Source organism: Carassius auratus, unplaced genomic scaffold (assembly GCF_003368295.1).
Source record: "Carassius auratus strain Wakin unplaced genomic scaffold, ASM336829v1 scaf_tig00035914, whole genome shotgun sequence".
Lineage (NCBI taxonomy): Eukaryota > Metazoa > Chordata > Actinopteri > Cypriniformes > Cyprinidae > Carassius > Carassius auratus.
Genome location: NW_020526273.1, coordinates 1 through 20,809, shown reverse-complemented (window position 1 = coordinate 20,809; position 20,809 = coordinate 1). Strand labels below are relative to the sequence as shown.

At 38.1% G+C, this 20,809-nt stretch overlaps 1 protein-coding gene across 1 annotated transcript; it reads right to left on the bottom strand.

Annotated features, from left to right (window-relative positions):
• Positions 1-10,189: 10,189 nt before the first annotated feature.
• LOC113082385 (retinoic acid receptor alpha-B-like) lies at positions 10,190-17,210 on the bottom strand. The gene is made up of 6 exons (XM_026254047.1): positions 17,069-17,210; positions 13,590-13,750; positions 13,325-13,501; positions 13,018-13,222; positions 11,717-11,875; positions 10,190-11,632 (listed from the first exon to the last, which is right to left on the bottom strand). The coding sequence occupies exons 1-6, from the start codon at positions 17,178-17,180 to the stop codon at positions 11,433-11,435; spliced, it is 1,014 nt and encodes a 337-aa protein (XP_026109832.1). The 5' UTR covers positions 17,181-17,210; the 3' UTR covers positions 10,190-11,432.
• Between the last annotated feature and the right edge of the window lie 3,599 nt (positions 17,211-20,809).

Below are 20,809 nucleotides of genomic sequence, written 5' to 3'. Positions count from 1 at the left end.
TTATTATCACAGAACATATTATTAATCAAAATTCGCACCTAACGTTACCCAGCCCGGGTAGCCTAGGCTACTGTATGAGCACCACAAGATAACTCCTGATTTTTCTTTAACTTTAAATAATGCAGTTATCAAAGTACAAGTATGCTTACTTGTAAACACAACCTTAAACAGGCTTGCAGATTTAAATCCATTTAGAAATGATGAACAACCAGCCAGCCAATGATCTAACAGAAATTAACAGCTGCCTGTCAAACAAAAATGATAACAAACCGAATTAAATTCTTCACTGCCACACAGGCAAATGACAAATCGCTTAATAGCCGAACTAATTATTATTAAAGTGTCACTCACAGTCAGCCTAAATTCGCTTTAACACAGTCCTCTTACATTTACTCTTCAATGTAGTGACTAAAACGTAGCGTTAAATTTGAGGTAACGTTAGAATTTTTGGCGGTCGACAGAAGCTTTTCACCAAAGCAGAGTGTGCATTTTACCGTTATGTTCTTTTCTTTTTCGTTGACAAATTGAAAATAATGTGCGTACTTCCATAAACCAAACGCTGTCCTCTCTGCTATCTTGCCGAGAGTTCGAAAAAAAAAAAAAAAAAACCCACACACACACACACACACACACAGGGTCAGGCTCAGGGCACCGACGCATCACAGCCATAGACTTTACGATCACAGAGCTTCGGCTCCGCTGATACATCCGCAGGTGGCACAATAGACCTAGGCCTACTGTCTGACAAAAAGTAGGCTGCAGTCGGGATTTTCCTTTCCTTAAAATAACGGATTACTTTTTTTTAAAAAATAACGAAGTTACTGATTACTTACGCACGAAACTAACGCGTTAAGTTACACATTTCAGGAAAAAAGTAATTAGAGTACTCTAACGCGTTACTTTGTACTGCATTTATAATCTCTAAAAGACATCTCAATTCATCGCAATCTCACAAAACTCTGTTATAACACAATAAATATATGCATAATGAATATTTCATAATGTCTTCAATTTGTGTGTTATAATGAGAGGATTCGTGAGAACACACTTCAGCACTGCTTTGCTCAACCTGTGTTATAGCCTAAACAGAAACACTCCATATATTTACACCTGTTTATCGTTTATATTTTATATTAGTCCATATTTCTTTTGTGCAATAGATGAATAACAATTTATTTGTTTTAGATATTTCTATTTTACGGGAGTCACGTGAATCATTTTTTTCTCCAGAATCCTGCACACACACGAGTCTCTGCACTCGACTATCAAGTCTTATCCCACGCGCTGCACTCTGTTGCATTAGGACTCACATCCGCTGAATGCACTTGACTCAACAGTGCATGTGATACATGCTTTTACAATCTCTAGATTATAAAACACTGCATTCTGTCAGCAATATAACGTGGCGGTAACGTATAGAGACCTTGGCTTGTAACTATACTAATTGCTATTTTGAAAATTATAACGTAGATTACTCTGTTACTAAGAAAGTAGCCTAATCAAATTACAGTAAAGCGTTACTAAAAAAAGTAATCAAATTACAGTAACGCGTTACTAAAAAAAAAAAAATCTAATTACAGTAACGCGTTACTAAAAAAGTAATCAAATTACGCGATATTGCCCAACACTGATAATAACCTAAAAAACAACATCTCACATTTTACAACATGCTAAACTTCAGATTAGCCAACACAGTGACTGGTTATGTCATGATGCAGCTAGAATAAAATCTGTTGTAAAAATGAGTGACGAACAGTCTGTTACTCACCAATTACTGAAGTCAGAGCACTGGCTGTTGAGATAAAAAAAAAAAAATACAATGACATTTAAATATTTTACTCTTACAATTAGATATAATTCACCAAATAAAATATTTAAAAAATGTGTTGTCTCAAACCGATCTCATGTAAATGAGTACTTATTTAGCACTGCCCTGAGTAAAATATTTTACTTAACAGATGTTTAAGACCCAATATTATCTGAATTTAAAAAAAGAACCAGATCAAGTTTTCAACTTTTTTCTTAATACTGTGTTCTTACCTGGTTGTATGTGATGCACACCAGAAAAATACACTGCACAATGTCTCTAATTTGCAACCCCCCCCCCCCCCCCATAAAAAATTAACTGACTGATTCAGTCTGTCTACCTCTATTTTCCAAATATAGCTTAATTATGGGGCCTAGCACTACAGAAGCAACTGCAGGAATGGGTTATTAAAACCATTATTAAAATAATATTGTAGTCAAAATGGCTCAAAAAATCATAAATACATTCACTAGTAATATGATTTCTTGGCTTTTCACTTTCGATCAATAGGTGGTGCTGTTACCAAATGGATGTGAGATGGTCAGTGTGAGGTCACAATGTCACATACAAAGTTTAAAAAAAAAGTATTCAAATTACAGTAAAGCGTTACTAAAAAAGTAATCAAATTACGCGATATTGCCCAACACTGATAATAACCTAAAGAACAACATCTCACATTTTACAAACATGCTAAACTTGCAAATTACCCAACACAGTGACTGGTTTTGTCATGATGCAGCTAGAATAATATCTGTTGTAAAAATGAGTGACTAACAGTCTGTTACTCACCAGTTACTGAAGTCAGAGCACTGGCTGTTGAGATGAAAAAAAACAAAAAAAAAAACAGTGACATTTAAACATTTTACTCTTACAATTAGAAAAGAATCACCAAATAAAATATTTTAAAAACTTGTTGTCTCAAACTGATCTCATGTAAATGAGTAATGTAGCCCAGTACTGCCCTGATTAACCTTTTTTACGAAACAGATGTTTAGTCCACAACACCCAATAATATCTGAATTAAAAAAATGAACCAGATCAAGTTTTCAATGGGTTTAAGCGTGTGTTTATTTCACATCTTCTGAACTGTTGACAACAAATACCTGCTTACATTGAAAGGAACTCTGATTCGATTATTCTGAAAGAAGAAAGTCACATAATTTCTTCTGAGTAGAAGATGGACAACTTTTCATTCTCGTGTGAACTAACCCTTTAACACTGTGTGTTCTCGATTGTATGAAATGCACAACAAATAAATACACTGCACAGTCTCTAATTTGCACATATAACTCTCTCTCTCTCTCTCTCTCTCTCTCTTTATATATATATATATATCTGTTTGTATAGTTTAGTTAATCTTTTTTAATCAAATTATTGTGAACCCATGATTTTTCTAGAATAACTTTTGCTGCTGTATTATCCACTAACCTAGTTTATAATAATGTTTTTTTCATAGATTAAGATTACATATATATATATATTTTTCCAAATATAATTAATTAGTCCAACGAACCGTTCGGTACATAATGCATAATACATAATATATCTTAAAGTTATATATATATATATATATATATATGTTTCAGTTCACAGTCAACAGTGATAAAAAAGATTGCATAACTAAAGAATCAGTTCACAGTCTTTAACTAAACTGTTTTATGGATGAAATATTATTGTGATATTAACATTGCAATGTGCAGTAATATGGGAATACTATAATCAATTATATTTTCATCTATAACCTCTATCTGTTATGCGAAATAGAAATTGCAATAATTAAAAATTTAGTTTACCTAATATCAAAGTGAGAAGAGAAGGTCTTGGCATGGTGATGCTTGGCTTGCGTTCCTTCAAAATGTGGACGAATTAAGATGTTACTTCCTGATTAGTGAGAGGAGCTGATGACCTTTTGGTAAGAACAGAAACACACACTATGTGTATGTTAGGAACTGATCTATACATCAGTCTATTTCCCCTAAACTAGACACACCATAAATAATTTTGTATATAAGTGATAATAATGATGTGACCCTCACTGTTTTTATCTGGAATGGTTCTGGTTCAGTTCTGGTTTGGTTCAGGTCTAGCTAACCCTGATCCTGGAGGACTCCCATCCTGTGGTTTAGATCCAACTCTAATCAAACCAGCTAATCTAGATGTTCATGAATTATGTGGATTGCATGAAAACAGCAGACGTGTGTGCTGGAGAAGAGCTGGAACTAAAGTCTTCAGGAAGGGAGCAGGGTTTAGCACTGCTGCTATAACTGACATTAATCAACTCTTTTCAGACGATACTACTCCACCATTATTTTTTGGGTAAAATGGATGTTTCTTCATTGAGAAAAAATTTGATAAAACTAATGTGCCACACAAAATGTTGCCTTTTTTTTAAATCTGTAAAACAAATGACACTTCTGTATAAATATAACTACTGCATATCAAGTGGTTTCTGCAACAAACGTGATACTGTTCAACTGTTTGAGAGTTAACCATATATGCTCACATGCATAGTACTTGGAGATGGGGTTTAATTGAAATCATTCTGAATTTGTGGTATTGACTCTGAGAATTGCAGTTTTCTTTTTTAACTGATAAAACTGTGAGAAAGATTTGAGGAGGTGTCATTTTGTAGAAGCAAAGATGTTTCATGCAGATGGGAAGCTGTTTGTTTAAACTTAAAATTAATTATTTTACAGCACATAAAAAAAGTGTTTTGTCTATTGTGGTAAGATTTTTAAGCATAAATATTTGCAGGCACCCCAATCATATGTAATGCATATTAAGTAAATAATTCTCAAAGTATCAATAAGGAGTATATTTATTCATTTTCTCCTTCTAAGTTATGATCAAATGATATAAATAATTTATGTATTTCACTATTCTCTTTCAGTTTTAATGACTCAGCATTATTAGTAGTATTAGGGTTTCAGTGGTGCTTCTATACTGACATTAAATTGCTATTTATAACTAATAACAGGGAATTTTATTACTTTTTTTTTTTAATAATGCTCAGTGTGCGATGACTAAAAGCACTAAAAATACCTCCTGTACCAATAACACAGCCCTTTTTTTAGTTTAACCTTTCAGCATTCTGCACACTGAAATAAACTTTAACATGCAAGTCAGTTAGCACTAAACTTTTATTTGTGCAAAAAAATAAAAAAAATAAATTAAATTAAATTAAAAAAGTGCTGTCTGTCAGCTGACTTTGGCCTTGTTTACACGAGTGGTTTCTGAAAATGCACTTGAAATGTCCTCAAGGTCTTGTGCTCATAATGTGTTGCTGCACATTTTTTGCTTATCTGGTTGCAATTTGCAATGTTTCCTTTTCTTAAATTTACGTGGGAATGGAAAAATGCTTTCAGTATCAAGAGACACACGAAGACAAAGGTCATCCACTGACCTGTCCAGGCAATGACAAGGATACAAAGCAACAGACTGACAGTGTTGCCAGTATTATGGTGAGCACATTAGAGAAGTGAAAGATGCACCATAGTTACATTTACCAGTGAAGCATTGGTCTGCTCTTTACTTCCAAAAGAGTTATACTTCAGTGCTGAACAACACAAGACTGCAGGTGATCTTACACTTGGGTGTCAGAAAGGAAGGAAGCAGACAGGAAGAACAGGAAGATGTTATCATTAGAAGATAATTTTAGTGTACCAAGATATGTTATATGACATATTTATTCACATTTCTCCCATTTTTTAAAATGCCCACAAAGCCACTGGAAATTTTCCACCTTATGTTCATGAACTAGATTATCAATCAAGCCACAAATGTGTTTGAACCAGACTACTACCACACAAATTAGCGTAGGCCACACAGTGTATATTATTAATTAGTTGAAGAGCTGTTCATTATTAGTCATTTTATGCATTTATTTTATCTAGCTTTAGGAACTGATTACAACAAAGCTAAAAAAGAAATAACAGTCTATCCTATAATATTACTCATAACTGTACTAAATTTGGTTGTAACACTACTTTCTCTTTCTATTGGTCTCTGGAATTGCCAGTCTGCTGTAAACAAAGGCGATTTCATTACTTCTATTATTAGTCATTCAAAGCTTAATCTCATGGCCCTGACAGAGACCTGGATCAAACCAAAGGACACTGGTACAACTGCAGCACTCTCCAATCATTTCTCATTTTACCACTCCCCCCGTTTGACTGGAAGAGGTACTGGTCTGCTCATCTCTAATGATTGTAAATGTAATCCTTTACCATCTTTGGGTATCAACAGCTCCTTTGAATCTCATTCAGTTACTGTTACTTGCCCTCTTAAAATACATTTTGTATTTGTCTATCGATTTGTATCTTTGGATGCTAACAGCTGCTAATCTCTCCACTGCTAAAATGACATACTACCACATCAAAGTTAAAGGTCTTTGCTGTTAGCTGTGGTGAGAGCATTTTGTGAGATAACGTGTTGCAATAATGACGAGATCACTGCATCCACGCGATAAACAGACTCTGTCTACTCAATGCTCATCACTGCAGCCTTTCATGTGATGGGAAAAGATCGAAAAAATAATTATATAATCAACACTTCCATGATTCATTAATCTCGACAGCTGTAATAGTAAAAAAAAAAAAAAAAAATATATATATATATATATATTTGAGAGGGGTTCCACATGAACGCATTTCGTATCGGAGTCTCACAGCAGACACGCCCCTTCAAACAGAGCATTCAAGCCAGAGGGCTAATATCAGGATCTAAAAATGCTTTTTATTTCTAAATTTTAAATGTAAAAATCATACTTACAATATAAGTACACCTAAGGAAACATCAAAAAGCATTTAGGAAATAATCCATGTCATGGGACCTTTAAGAATTCTTGCATGCTTTATTAAACATTTTCCTCACTCCTTTGTCCTCCTTCTCCCCCTCCTGCTTCATCCCTTATAGTTGACGACTTTGCCACATTTTTCATTAATAAAATTAAAAACATCAGTGCAAAATTTTCCACACCACAATCCGTCAAACTCATATCACCAGCAAACATACACTCATTCACATCCTTCTCTTCACTCTCTGAGGCAGAAGTCTCCAAACTCATCCTTTCTAATCACCCTACAACTTGCCTGCTTGATCCTATTCCATCTCATCTCCTTTAAGCCATTTCTCCTGCAATTGTACCTGCACTCACTCAGATCATCAACACTTCCCTCCACACTGGTGTTTTTCTCGTATAACTCCACTAATTAAGAAACCCACTCTCAACACATCTCTTTTAGAGAACTACAGAGCAGTTTCCCTTCTTCCTTTCATTGCCAAAACACTTCAACGAGCTGTGTTCAACTAAGTCTCTGCATTTCTCACACAGAACAACCTCCTTGACAACAACCAATCTGGCTTCAGAAGTGGACATTCAACTGAGACTGCCTTGCTTTCAGTTGTTGAAGCCCTAAAACTGGCAAGAGCAGAATCCAAATCTTCAATACTTATCCTGCTTGATCTGTCCACTTCTTTTGAGATGGTTAACCACCAGATCCTCCTGTCAACCCTACTGGCAAAGGGCATCTCATGAACCGCACTTCAGTGGTTTGAGTCTCACCTATCAGATAAGTCCTTCAAAGTAACTTGGGGAGGTGAGGTGTCCAACATCTGAGAACTGGGGTGCCTCTGGGCTCAGTTCTTGGACCACTTCTCTTCTCTGTCTGCATGGCATCATTCTTTCATTCAGAAACATGGCTTTTCATACCACTGCTATGCTGATGACACTCAACTCTACCTCTCATTCCATCCTGATGATCCGTCAGTAGCTATTCACATCTCAGCTTGTCTAAAAGACCTTTCTTGCTCGATGAAGAACCATCATCTTCAACTGAACCTTGCCAAGACAGAACTGCTCGTGGTTCCAGCAAACCAATCGTTTCATCACAATTTCACAGTCAAGTTTGGCACACCAACCATGACTCCTTCAAAAACAGCCAGAAACCTTATGATTGATGATCAGCTGACTTTCTCAGACCACATTGCTAAAACTGTCCGGTCCTGCAGATTTGCTTTATTCAACATCAAGAAGATCAAGCCCTTTCTTTCGCAACATGCTGCACAAACTCCTTGTTCAAGCTCTTGTTCTGTCCAGAATGGACTATAGCAATGCTCTCTTGGCAGGTCTTCCTGACAGTTCTATTAAACCATTACAATTAATCCAGAATGCAGCAGCAAGATTCATTTTTAATGAGCCAAAAAAAAAAAAAAAAATACAAGTCACACATCTGTTTATCAATTTGCACTGGCTACCAATAAATGCTCGCATAAAATTCAAAATATTGATGTTTGCCTACAAAACCACCACTGGCTCTGCACCCATTTACCTAAAAGTATTATTTTTAGACTTATGTGCCCTCTAGGAGCTTGCATTCTGCAAGTGAACGTTGCTTGATTGTGCCATCTCAAAGATGCACAGTCACTTTTACATAGGCCTACTTTTAAATTAAATGTTCCCTCCTGGTGAAATGACGTCCCCAACTCAATCTGAGCAGCTAAGTCCTTAGCCATCTTCAAGAATTGACTTAAAACCCATCTCTTCCATCTTTATTTGACCCTGTAACTTTAGCACTCACTATTCTAAATTCTATTTTTAAAAATAATAATAATAATCGAATTACCTTTCTAAATCGATTTGTGTTCCATTTTCTTTTCATTTATTTTACAATTATAAAAAAAAAGACCTCTAACACTAACTTGCTCTATTCTTTTTCTAGTCTATCGGTTTTCTTTTTATTATATTATTTAAAAGCTCTTGCTACTTGTACTGTGTTAACCTAACTGAGACTTGTTATAGCACTTAAATATCATTGCTCTTTTGTTGTTTTTGATTGCTTCCACTGTCTTCATTTGTAAGTTGCTTTGGATAAAATCATCTGCTAAATGACTAAATGTAATGTAATAAACAGAAACACTATATTTTGTGATATGCAATATAAATAATTGTGTGACATCTAAACAAACTGTGTTGATGTGGCCAGACCCTGAGAATACATTTCTTTATATTTATGCTCAACATGATATTGTTGTCGTGAAGACAAGATCCTGGTCTGTCGGCGGCCTCCCTCTATGTCACCAACTGTAGCAGCAGCGCACCAGCGCCGCGTCAGGCACGAAAATGCGAAGCAGCCGTCACGCAACTGACACACAGCAGAAACGCCACGCTCACTCCACGCAGCCAGTGTGTCACCGGCCTTAGAATCAGCTGCAGGGTGGGATTTGCGCTGAACGTGGAGACTTCTGCCATTTAATATGTTTGTTTGGAAACACGAAAATGTACCCATGTTCCACACACAAAATATTGCATTCGGTACACATGTACACCGTACCGAAAGCCCTGTACCGAAACGGTGCGGAACGAATACACGTACCGTTACACCCTTTATATACATATATACATATATATATATATATATATATATATATATATATATATATATATATATATATATATATAAATTTCACAAAAACCCAGCATGTTCAAAAACACACAAAACAGAAGTCTTTATTATGATCACCTGACACAACAGAAACATTTTGTGCGGTTGACTGTATAACAACTGTTAAAGCAGTACAGGGTTTGTGCTGTACATCGTGTAGATCTCTGTTTGTCATACTTCGAGTGAGAGAAGAGGCCCGTCGAGGTCTGTGATGCAGTACGTCTCAAAAGCAGTGAACCTTCAAATGCAGAATCAAATGAAACGGACAGTGGAAGAGTCTTGTGATTTTTTTTCTCAAACAGGTAGACAGAAGTGAATAGACTGTAGCTCTGTGCATGTTGTGTGCATAGTTGCAGTGAAGCAATTCACACTCCACCCTCAGAGGAACATGTTAAAGAGGAAGTCATTTCGACCCACCACACTGTTCAAACTTTCATGACACCAGGTTCAGCAGATGTGATGCAGAGGCAGAGCTGTTGTAAACTGGTACAAATCATGATATGCTGACACTGATCCACCAGAACTGGGTTGTATGGTGCCTACTAATCCTATTCATTTAACAAGCTATTGTTTTGTTTAAAAGGGACACTTCTGTCAAAAAAAAAAAAAAAAACCTAAAAAAAAAAAAAAAACCTGTATGACTATCTTTTGCAGAACGAACGAACATACACACACACACACACTATGATTTGGAATAAAATGAGTAAATAAAGACAAAATGTCTCTGGTGGTTCAGATAAGACTTAATTTCATTTAAAACAAAAGAATGCTACATTATCAGAAACGTCAATGCAAGATCTTGCTCTTAATAAAGCATTTCTAGGAAACTCTAATTGTGAAATCAGTACTTATTTGATGCTTTTAGACCTAAAAAAACAAGGCTAGTGGTGTCATAAACCCAGAGGTCTGGCGCGGATCAGTGTGTGTTACAGAGGCAGAGTTGTTTGTGAGCTTTACTTAAAGTGATTGTCACACAGAGGCAGTGTTGTTGTTCACAACTGTTCAATGATTGTTGCAGGAGAGCAGAGGCAGAGATGTTGTGTAAGGTACAGAAGAGACACGTGACAGATGATTAGAAACAAATCTACCACAAACTGAGGTGTAAAAAAAAGAAAAAAAGGCATGACGTTCTGTTACAACATTCTCAATACTTTTGAAATGGCACGTTTTTCTTCGAGCACTAAAAATACACTTTGTATTCTTTGTGAGTCATTATGTTTGGAAATCTCTTTTTTTATTTTGTAATCTGCTAATACTGTGTAGAGGTCGTCTCTGTCTTTCGACAGCTGACAATTACAAAAATTAAGAGTAAATTAAGAAACAATATTAAAAAGCTACACAAAGGCATTTCCCACTCTGAGATCTCATACACATCGTCATAATCACAAGCTGTTGACATGAGATCCTTCATTTCTTTGCCACAACTGCCAAGTTGATCATTGTGAATAAGTCTCGAAATCATGAACAAAATTGTGTTTTAACCCCATCAGATGATTTTCAGTGCTAGTGTGATTTTCAGTTCCCTTGTGTATGACAGTGGGTCGACCAGAAACGTGTTTAACCCTCGAGAGATAAGTGAGAGAGAGAGAAGATAAGAACTGTTCTGCATTCCACCTAAGACACAAGATTCAAATCTCATTTTTCTGTCAATATAGATTTCATATATTCATATATCTTTTTGTAAGAAAACAAAAGAAACCGAACCAAAACGGCTGGAAAGTTCAAAATGTCCCTGACTTGCGGACATTTGAAGTCCTAATGTCCTTTAGCTTGCTCTTAAGAGATTAAAATTTATAAAATAAAGTCGCAGGCTCAAGACAAAGAGAGCTTCATCTGGGCCTTCACAGTTTGTGTGATGGGAGCGGAGCTGGGAAGACACAGAAAAGAGCCGCTTCTGCACACACAGGACGTCTCCACAGATCACAGCCATGTGGACAGCTGCAGGACTCTGCTAGTCACTGAATCACTGCTGCTTTTATTGACGGTGTGAGTTTTGAGCAGGCTCGGCCTGTGTGGAGCTCAATTGGTCTTCAGCTAATGAAAGCCGGCCAGATTAACTGTTCGGGTCCGGTCATCCCGGATCAAAGTCTACCGGAATTCTGGTTTCTGGCGCGGGTCGGCTGTGGCTTATTTCTGGTTTGGAACCAGTTTGTTCCGTACGGAGCCCTGTCTGGAGGTGAGACTCAGGGGGAGTGAGCTGAGGGGCTGCTGTGTGTTGAGCTCGGAGACAAACTGGGGCTGCAGCTTCCTGGTGGCGCTCCTTTTCCTCCTCCTCCTCTCGCCCCGCCGCCCTCCAGACCCTCCGAATTCTCCAGCATCTCCTGAATGAGTGGAGGCATGGAGCCGGGAATCTCCATTTTCAGAGTTATTACTCGCTCGGCTCCTGATGGAGAAACACAGAAAATAATGTTAGAATGGATTCTGGATGAGTCAAGCTTGATGTTCAAAGAGTGACTGTGAGTCTCACCTTTAGCGCTGATGCTCCTCAGGTCTGTGATCTTCATCAGCATCTTGGGGAACATGTGTGGTTTATGAGGCCTCCTCTTTCTCACGTAGATCTTCAGGGCCTCCAGCAGTGGCTCCTGAAGCACATCCACCTTATCCGACTGCTCCAGATCCTGCCGGTCTGAGCACAAGTGCACAGGGTTTAATAACATCAGCTCACAGAGAATGACACGAGCATCAATGCTCTAGAACTCATAAAGAAATAATTTTTTTTTTAACTCCATTCAAAAGACTTCCGAAATGGAAGAAAATGATAATGATTTAAAATGATTTAATACTATTAAATTATAATTCAGGTTGGCAAATTATAATTAGGAGAAATTATATTATTAAAATATTTATTGAATAAAAATATTATTTATAATAATATGAATTGTTGTGAATAAAAAAAATGTGTTGTTAAATATAATTTGAAAAGGCAGATGAACCCACAATTAAAAAAAAAATAAAAATAAAAAAATAAAACCAACATTATTAAACAGTCAAAATTGGACGATATAATTTGGTATACAAGTTAGAGCTGTCAAATAAAAATTTGAATATTCGCCAAATTTAAGAAAAAAATCTTAGACTATCAAAACATTAAATAGGCTAACAAAACACATTTCTTGTGCCACTGATAAGGCTGCCTGATGGACACCTGAAAAACTGAATGCAATTTAATTAAACACGAAACGCAGTGACGATGCAAGTGTCGTTGCTTTTTAATGTTTTGTAAGCCTTTCCAGTTGAACCCTCTCTGCTGCAATGTTCATTAAAAACACTGTAAAAAGAGGACATCCACACGGAGATGATGTTAAGTCAAAACTAAAACTAAGCCTTTCACAAAGAACACATATTTCCACATTTTCTAAAGGGGCTTCTATCAACAATGCGAGTTTTATGCTTCAAAAGCATAAAATGTGTGTACGTTGAACTTAATAAAAGTGCATTAGTAATATTTAGCTTGACGCGCTCTCTTGTGGCCTCAGGAGAGAAGACAAAACACCCCCCCCCCCAACTGAAATTATAACGTTTAAATTAAGATATAATCTGAATATTGATAATATTTAAAGTGCAAAGTTTGAATTTAGTTTTTCAGCCATTTTGACAACCCTAATACAAGAGATGTAAAAGCCCAAGAGAAGGACTGACAGATAAAATACAAAACAAAAAAAATTATATGTGAGAACTGAGTAAGTGAAACATTTATGTAAAGACATTCACAAACCAAAATATGGCAGTAAGTGTCTCTGACTGGATTTGGTTCAAGAGCTGCAGTACCTCCACACAGCAGACAGATGGCGCTGAGGAGCCCCGTCTCTGCATCATCCATCTCCAGAGGCAGGAGCTGGTTGGCGAAAGCGAAAACCAGATCCGTCAGTGGACCGAAGCCGGCGTTGTGCATCTGCGTGCGGTTCAGTGTCAGACCGTCTGAAAACGTCATGGTGTCCTGATCCGGTGTGTAGCGTGTACATATTCGCAGAATCTGTAGACCAGAACGAAAGACACAGGAAAGGTGACACTGCTGCAGTGTTCATTCATGCACTGTTTAGACACAAGAACAGATGTAAGTGTGTTGTGCTCTTACCAGGATGTCGAGACAGGCGGCCTTTAACAGGGTGATCTGATCCGCGATAGTGAGTGTGGTGAAGCCCGGCAGCTGCTTGGCGAACTCCACCGTCTTAATAATGCATTTGGTGGAGAGTTCACTGAACTTATCCCACAGGTCCACATCCAGAGCGACCCTGTGGTCTGCACTGTTGTTCTGGTCGAGGACAGAGACAATGTTTGCTTAGCTTGCAATTTATTTACCCACAATTCCAAAACGAGAAGCTGCTTTGCGTCTGACTTACGGTGGTGTATTTGCCCAGCTGGCACAGAGAGGGGAAGGTTTCCTGATGGGCCTTCCTGACCCGCTCGATCATCTGCACCGTATCAGGACTTAACACGTAACTCTCCGAACACTCCTGCTTCTTCTCTTCCTTCTTCCTCTTGTTCCGGTCGTTCCGAACAGCTGTGACGACAGGAAGAAAACAGGTCAAACCATCAGATTTACTCACTCCACTCATTAATATCATACATAAACATATAAGTAGATTTCTATGCTTTATACCAGAAGTGGCAATAAGAAAGAAATATCTAACTGATCATGCACATGTGCCACAAGATGGCAGTAAAAGTCCAGAGAAAACAGTAGATCATACACCGTTAAACCTTAGATGCATGTTCTTCTTGCGATTCAATCATTTTGGCAGCTAATCTACTTCAAAACAACAACGAATGAAAGAGGAGGAGACGGATTAAGTAGGTCAATCAGAGCACATATATATATATAGATAGATAGAGAAAGAGAGAGAAAAGGAACATGCATATAGAAATACATTTCTTGCAGTATTTCCACAGGGTTAAAGAGCTGAATTAAAAACCAAGTGCTTTGATGTGACAGTTCAAAAAGAGCTTTAGGTAAGAGAGTCTCAATCGCTAAACAAGCAGAAAAAGAGGGAAAACTCCAAGGATGGGATTCTCTGAGGTCTTCCCTTCTCTTTCTGTGACACTGAAAATGTGTATTCAACTGCCTTAAAAACACAGAGTAAACTACACAATAATAGAGAAGAAAAAAAACCGCTGTGAATATTTAGGGGCATTATACATGCATCCGATATACACGTGTTTCACAACAACACACAGACGAGCTCATTATACACACACACACCAATGCAAGAGAAGTGTTTACAGCAAGATTTTGAAAACGCCTTTTTCCTTTTGGCTTTGACGTCAATGTAAACATAAATGTGAACAATACGCCAAAATGCCATTAACAGTGTTTACATGCGGAGCAAAATGAGGATAACTGGAAAATTAGGTTTTGCATAAAACCAACAGTGACCTACTCCTGAACGAGACCGTTTTAGCCATTCAACAACACTATTCAAAAAATCAATTAGAAATGAGCACCTTAATTTAGCAAAAACACAATACATCGAAAAAAGCTGACAGTAATGCCATTTATAACTTAAAAGGTTTAAATTCAGATGAATCAATTTGAAATTTCTATTCAAAGAGTCCTAAAACAAGCATTTTCAACATTAATACGTTTCTTGAGCAGCAAATCAAGCATATTAAATTGATGTCATTATTGACGTATTAATATGTATTGTTTTTACTCTATTATTAAATGTAACCTTGGTGAGCATGAGACTTTGAAAACATGTACAGATGTGTTTTAAAATATCTTCCTGATCAGCAGTGTTTGTTTTCAAAGATGAAGTGTGTCATTTCAGCACCAACTGCAACCAAATGTAGGACGATAAAGCCCCACTTGTGCCGTTGAGGGGCCAAAAACATAGCTCCATGTTAATATCTCATGCCATCGGTCGAATCCACATTTCTGTATCGAGGTGTTCGGGCTGCAGAATCAATCAATCTTTTGATCACATCCCAGTATTTACACTTTTCAGGGAAATCCGTGCGTGGTTTAATTAGTTGTTTTTGCACATTAAACTGGGATGAGAAAATATTAATGACACTGAAGAATTGCAAACTTCACTGGAAAAAATAATGACTGTAAGATGGTGCATGTAAATGCACTCATTGTGTTTCATCACACACACACACACACACACACACACACACACAGATGTGCTGATGGTGTGCAGCGTGCAGAGATGAGAAATGAATGTTGGTGGTTGTTAATAACGGTGACAAACGACCTCTGCGTTCACTAAAATCCAGCCTAATCTAATCACGTCACATGACAAATCTCAGCCCGCTTTAAACGTGCTCTCCCTCTGCGCCTGCATTCCTCCCTCCTTCCCTTCTTCCCTTCTTCCTGGAACCTCACAATCTCTGGGTTTTCTTGTCCTCACAGCCTCAATCACTCCTTTATCTCATGTTTTCTTGCTGTTTTCGGTTAGGACTCCTTCCTTTGTCTAAAGATAACTCCTCGCTCTTCTTCTCCCTCCTCCACATACACGCAGGGGAGCGAGAGAGCGAGCGAGCGAGAGAGAGAGAGAGGGTGGTAAAGGATGATTCTCCCTCACTTCTCCCCACAGCCACATATTCATTTCTCCAGAGGGAGCTGGGTGCCAGCGTGGGCTCGGAAAACACAATCTAATGGAGCCATTAAAGAACTATTAACGCAGGGAGGTAATCTTTCACGACACGACATGTGCGAGAAGACGAAACCTGCTTGCAAACAACTTTATGATGACAAGAGCGCGCCATCATATCCGGGAGGAGAGAATGAAATATGTAAAATAACAAATCTGGGGCAGAGGTTTCGTGATAGAAAACGCAAACTATAGTTCAGTACAGCACAGAAAGAAAAGTATCTGCACTTTCATGCTAATAACAGAACAAAAGGTACATACAAATCCATATTCATACTTAAAGGCGAAAGCAACTAAATGGTGTACTACTGCAACAGATACATCAGATAAAGCAATAATAATGCACTACAGTAAAACAGATTAAAAAACTATTAATTAAAAATATAGCAGGTATTCATCATGACGTTCATTTGTCCTAGCACAAAAACACAAAGCAGCACAACTCCTTATTAAATGCTTGTACACAAGCCTGTCACACAGACATTACTATAAATGCGTTAAATAACACTGGCAAATGTCCTGTCTGTGGTCATGGTGCAGAGCACTTGAGCACTGGGTCCAGTAGATGGAGACAGCAGGACCAGAGAGACAGATGTCTGACAAGAGGTCTCCCTGGCACAGTGCATTAAACATATGCTGCATTTATTTGAGCAAACATAGTGAAAACAGCAATACTGTGAAATACCATTACTACTATTTAAAATAACTACTTGAATACATTTTTAAAAATGTTTGCAATACATTTTCTTCAGTGTCACATGATCCTTCAGAATGCATTCTTATATGATGATTTACTGCTCACAAAACATTTCTTAGAAACAATGAAGACAGTTGTGCTGATTAATATAGCGATATTACAAAAATATAAGGGTGCAGTACTTTAAATACTGTACTGTAAAGTACAGATAATATTTAAAAATATATATTTTTTACACTTTAAATGTGCCTTTACAGAAGAATGTACACACTTGTCAACATCTGAAATGGATCAAAACCTTTCATCGAAGTTATCCTTAAACTTACAACCTGTGTTCTTGCCTCCGACGACTGTATAGGTGCCTTTATACGTTAGAAAGGAGGTTTCTCGCAAGTGGACCATCATGTTTGGGGTACCATGGTACCTGTATTGTTGCTGTACACTAGATCAGCCTTTGACAAATGAGCTTCCGTGACTTGTCCAGTCGTTCATGATTAAGGGACTTTTAGTGTATGTAGACACTTACATTCTTTAGACATGCCCACTTCCAGGCACTTCTGCAGCCGGCAGTACTGGCAGCGGTTTCGGGTGACCTTGTTGATGATACAGCTCTTCTCTCTGTGGCAGGTGTACAGCATGTTCTTCTGAATGCTCCTTCGGAAAAAAGCCCTGAGGAGACAAGCAAGACACAGAGGTTTACTATAGCTGGAAGCAAATTAACACCAGCCCACAGAAGTCGACAAGACTGAGGAAGAACTGTTATTTCAAAACACTAATGATTCACCAGATATTCATCCATTCAGCATTATGCGTATCGTCACTGTACACAAACATGAAAACACGAATAATCAACCATGGCATAGATACAGCTCTCTCTCTCACACACACACACGTGGCTGGCTGAGCTCGGTTTAGATTTGGCTGTATTAAGGCTGCTGGGTATTATCTCTCAGTTGAAGTGCCCAGAGGTTCCCATTGGCTAATACCCAGCAGGGCTTAACCCACATAATACTCGAGCGAAGGGCTTCCAAAGAGAGATTCATTACATTATTCTCCTGATCTTAATTACTGCTTGGTCAGACTCTCGAGGGCAGAGAGTCAGGCCTAGGTCACAAACGTACAGGGCAAAGGCAGGAAAGATGCAGCCGAAGCCACAAAAGATCAGAGAGCAGACGCCCAAGTGTGATTGCGCGGGCTTGTGAAAGGGATTTGAGCTGCTGTGCTGCGACCACGGCTCTCTGGCTGAGGATTAAACCGTGAAAGCTTCACTCGTGACTGCCGCTGGGCACGTGGGTTATCAGCGGCGCTCTGCAGGATTCACAGACTGGGCTGAGCGGGAACACAATGGGTCCAGCGCTTCAGTGTCAACACGAAATGAGAGGAATTACTCTGTGCTGCAGATTTATACCTGACAAATTAGGTCAATACATTTGATAAAATTCACATTCACAGGTTACTAAAAGGGATAAATACAGAGCTGTGTAGATTAATTACAAATTGTGCTAAATTACTGATCACATTACATGATGAAAACTAATGAGAGCAATTTAGGTTACTTATTTTAAGGTAAATGTATTCGGACTACTTTTTTAGATTACTTTTAGATAGACAAATTTGCTTTAAATTTACCATTAAATGTATCATATTGATATTGAAAAAAGCAAAGAGAAAGAAAATATATTCATTGGAATATTTCCTTCTTTCCTGGCTTTGTGAATATACTCAAAGCAACTGGTATGACACACAGTAGGATGTTTAGAAAGGAAAAATTTAAAAGGAAAAAATAAGAATCAGGGAGAATCAATAAATTATGAATAATGTTATCAATAAAAAGTCACTGTAATCTGCATTTTTTAATTATATATATATATATATATATATATATATATATATATATATATATATATATATATATATATTTATATATAACATTTTTTGCAATCTGATTACTTAATCTAGATTACATGCAATCAGTTACTAGATACATAATACTACAAGTGATTTGAATCATTACAATTTACAGTAGAAAAAACAACAACAAAGATTGCTAAAGATTAATGATTTTTTATTAAATCTGTATTTTTAAAGACCAAATAAGCGTTCAATGCTAACTATGGTAGTCGTAATAAAGGGGAAGAATATACAGAATTAAATACCCCAAATGTAGCCAACAAAAAAAAAAACTAATACTGACTTATAAGTGATGCATTGTGATCACTATGATTGGTGCTATGTTTGTATGATTATCTAAACTACACATGAACGGTATCTTAATGTGCCCTAGTCATGCTACCATTTTAAAAACAAGCATACCAGTAAAAATTTTGTCCCTCTCTGGTGTAGAAACAATAATCCCAAAGGCTTTCAGTGGAAAAAGTCAGGACACAGAGGGGAAGCTTTTAGTATGTGTGCTTTTGACAGGTCTGTCCAGCGGATGCCATCTAAAAACACTCCGTGTCATTTCACCGAAAGCGTGTGCCCAAGGACACGTCCCGCATGCTGAAAGGACATGTCCCTCTCACACTCGGTCTCGGCTATGAAAAGATAATAAAGGAAAAGGTGAGCATGGCAGATGTGTGACAGAACATGTGCTCGCCGAGCGAGTCGAAATGGTTTTCTAATGCGCTGCCCAGAGGCCTGATCTCCTACAGAGGCGCTCTCATTCATCGGATGTTTTATTCATGCCAGCTCTGATCTTCTGGAGGTCATTGTTGGAGGTCATTGTGGTAGACGCAGATGAAACGCTTCTTCCTGGACCAGTATCAGCAGGTCAGTCACTGCTGTACACACGATACATGAAGTTGAGTGCTGCTGCTTGCACATTTCCTTTTTCAGTGGGCAGCAATTTCGCTTGCATGGTTTCAAAACCCAAACAGTTGTATAATAAAAGCATTACATTTAAATTGACTTTGCACAGGCTTCATAAAAAATGTAGCAAAATTCAGCTGAAAACAAAGCAGTAGCTCTACACTGCCTCACAAAATGTGTTTACATCAGTAGCCAAATATCCCATGATTCCTGAGCGAAGGGACCCTTTGTACAGACCGACAGCCGTCTCACCTGGAGAGCTGATTCAGTGATAACAAACCCATGACAAAAGTCACACCAGTCCACAATCAGAAGGCCTCTTTTCCTCGCTCTGCTCAGTGCCGCTGTTGGTCAGGCCCTGAAAGCCACAGGAATGAAGCTCAATATCATCACAAGGTGTGAAGAATGCTCTGGCAACAGAGGGGCATCTGGGTAATTCCACCGGATTAGGGGCTGCAGCATATGGCCCATTGAGAGGAAAAAGTAATAGCTGCTGAAAATCCAGCTTTTGCCATGAGAATAAACTGATATGCCTCTCGGGCATTCTTGTGCATCTCCCATCTATCTCTTTGAACAGGGAAACTAATTCTTCAAAACTGTTCACCAAACGTATGATTAAATTTCATATATAAAAATCAGCAATGAAATCTGACAGCAACTGTCCCAGGAATGTTGTTTCATATGATAAGTGTTTAAAAAGCGTATTTTCAGTCCACGCAAACCAACGTGAACATATAGTCCTAAGCGCGCGTCTGAGCTTCAGTGATGTGATGACTTTATCAATTGCTGAACGGCTCTTTTATTGAGAAGACAGGACTATTACAGCACTAGAAGCCACCACTCACCCAACAGATGGTATTCTGAAGGCACAATCGATTGGTGCTTGATTCAAGAAATCCTTACTGTAATCAACCTTAATTAATAATAATAAATAAGTTTTATCCAGATTTTAATAAGGATAAAGAGTGTTGTCTGAGAGACATGGATTACCAAAGTGTAGAAGTAGAGATGGATGAGGAAGAGGCCATAATGGATGTAGGACTGATCTGTGATCCTAATCTCTGTCTAGGCATCACCTGACCTCTGTGAACCCGGGATTGACCCAGTCCTGACCTGCCGGCCAGATCCTGTGTGCCGAAGGCAGCAGAGGAGGGCAGGAAGGAAACGGTTTGAGGTCTGCTGTGGCTCTCACTGGCAGGAGCGCTAAGCCTCTTTAGTGTCTCCACTAATCCTGGACATGAGTACAAACCCCCAGGAGCACTGAGACAACGGATCAGCAGCGGCGTGTGCTTGTGTGTGTATGAAACATGCAGTTTATTTCAAATGGATTTGGAACGAGAGACCGTGAGATCAAAATAAGGCCATCCGTCTGTTTAGCGTGACTAAGGGGCTGTGCGTATGATAGTTATTTTGTGCTTAGGTAGCCGTGTAAGATTTTAAACGAAGATTTAGACCAGCA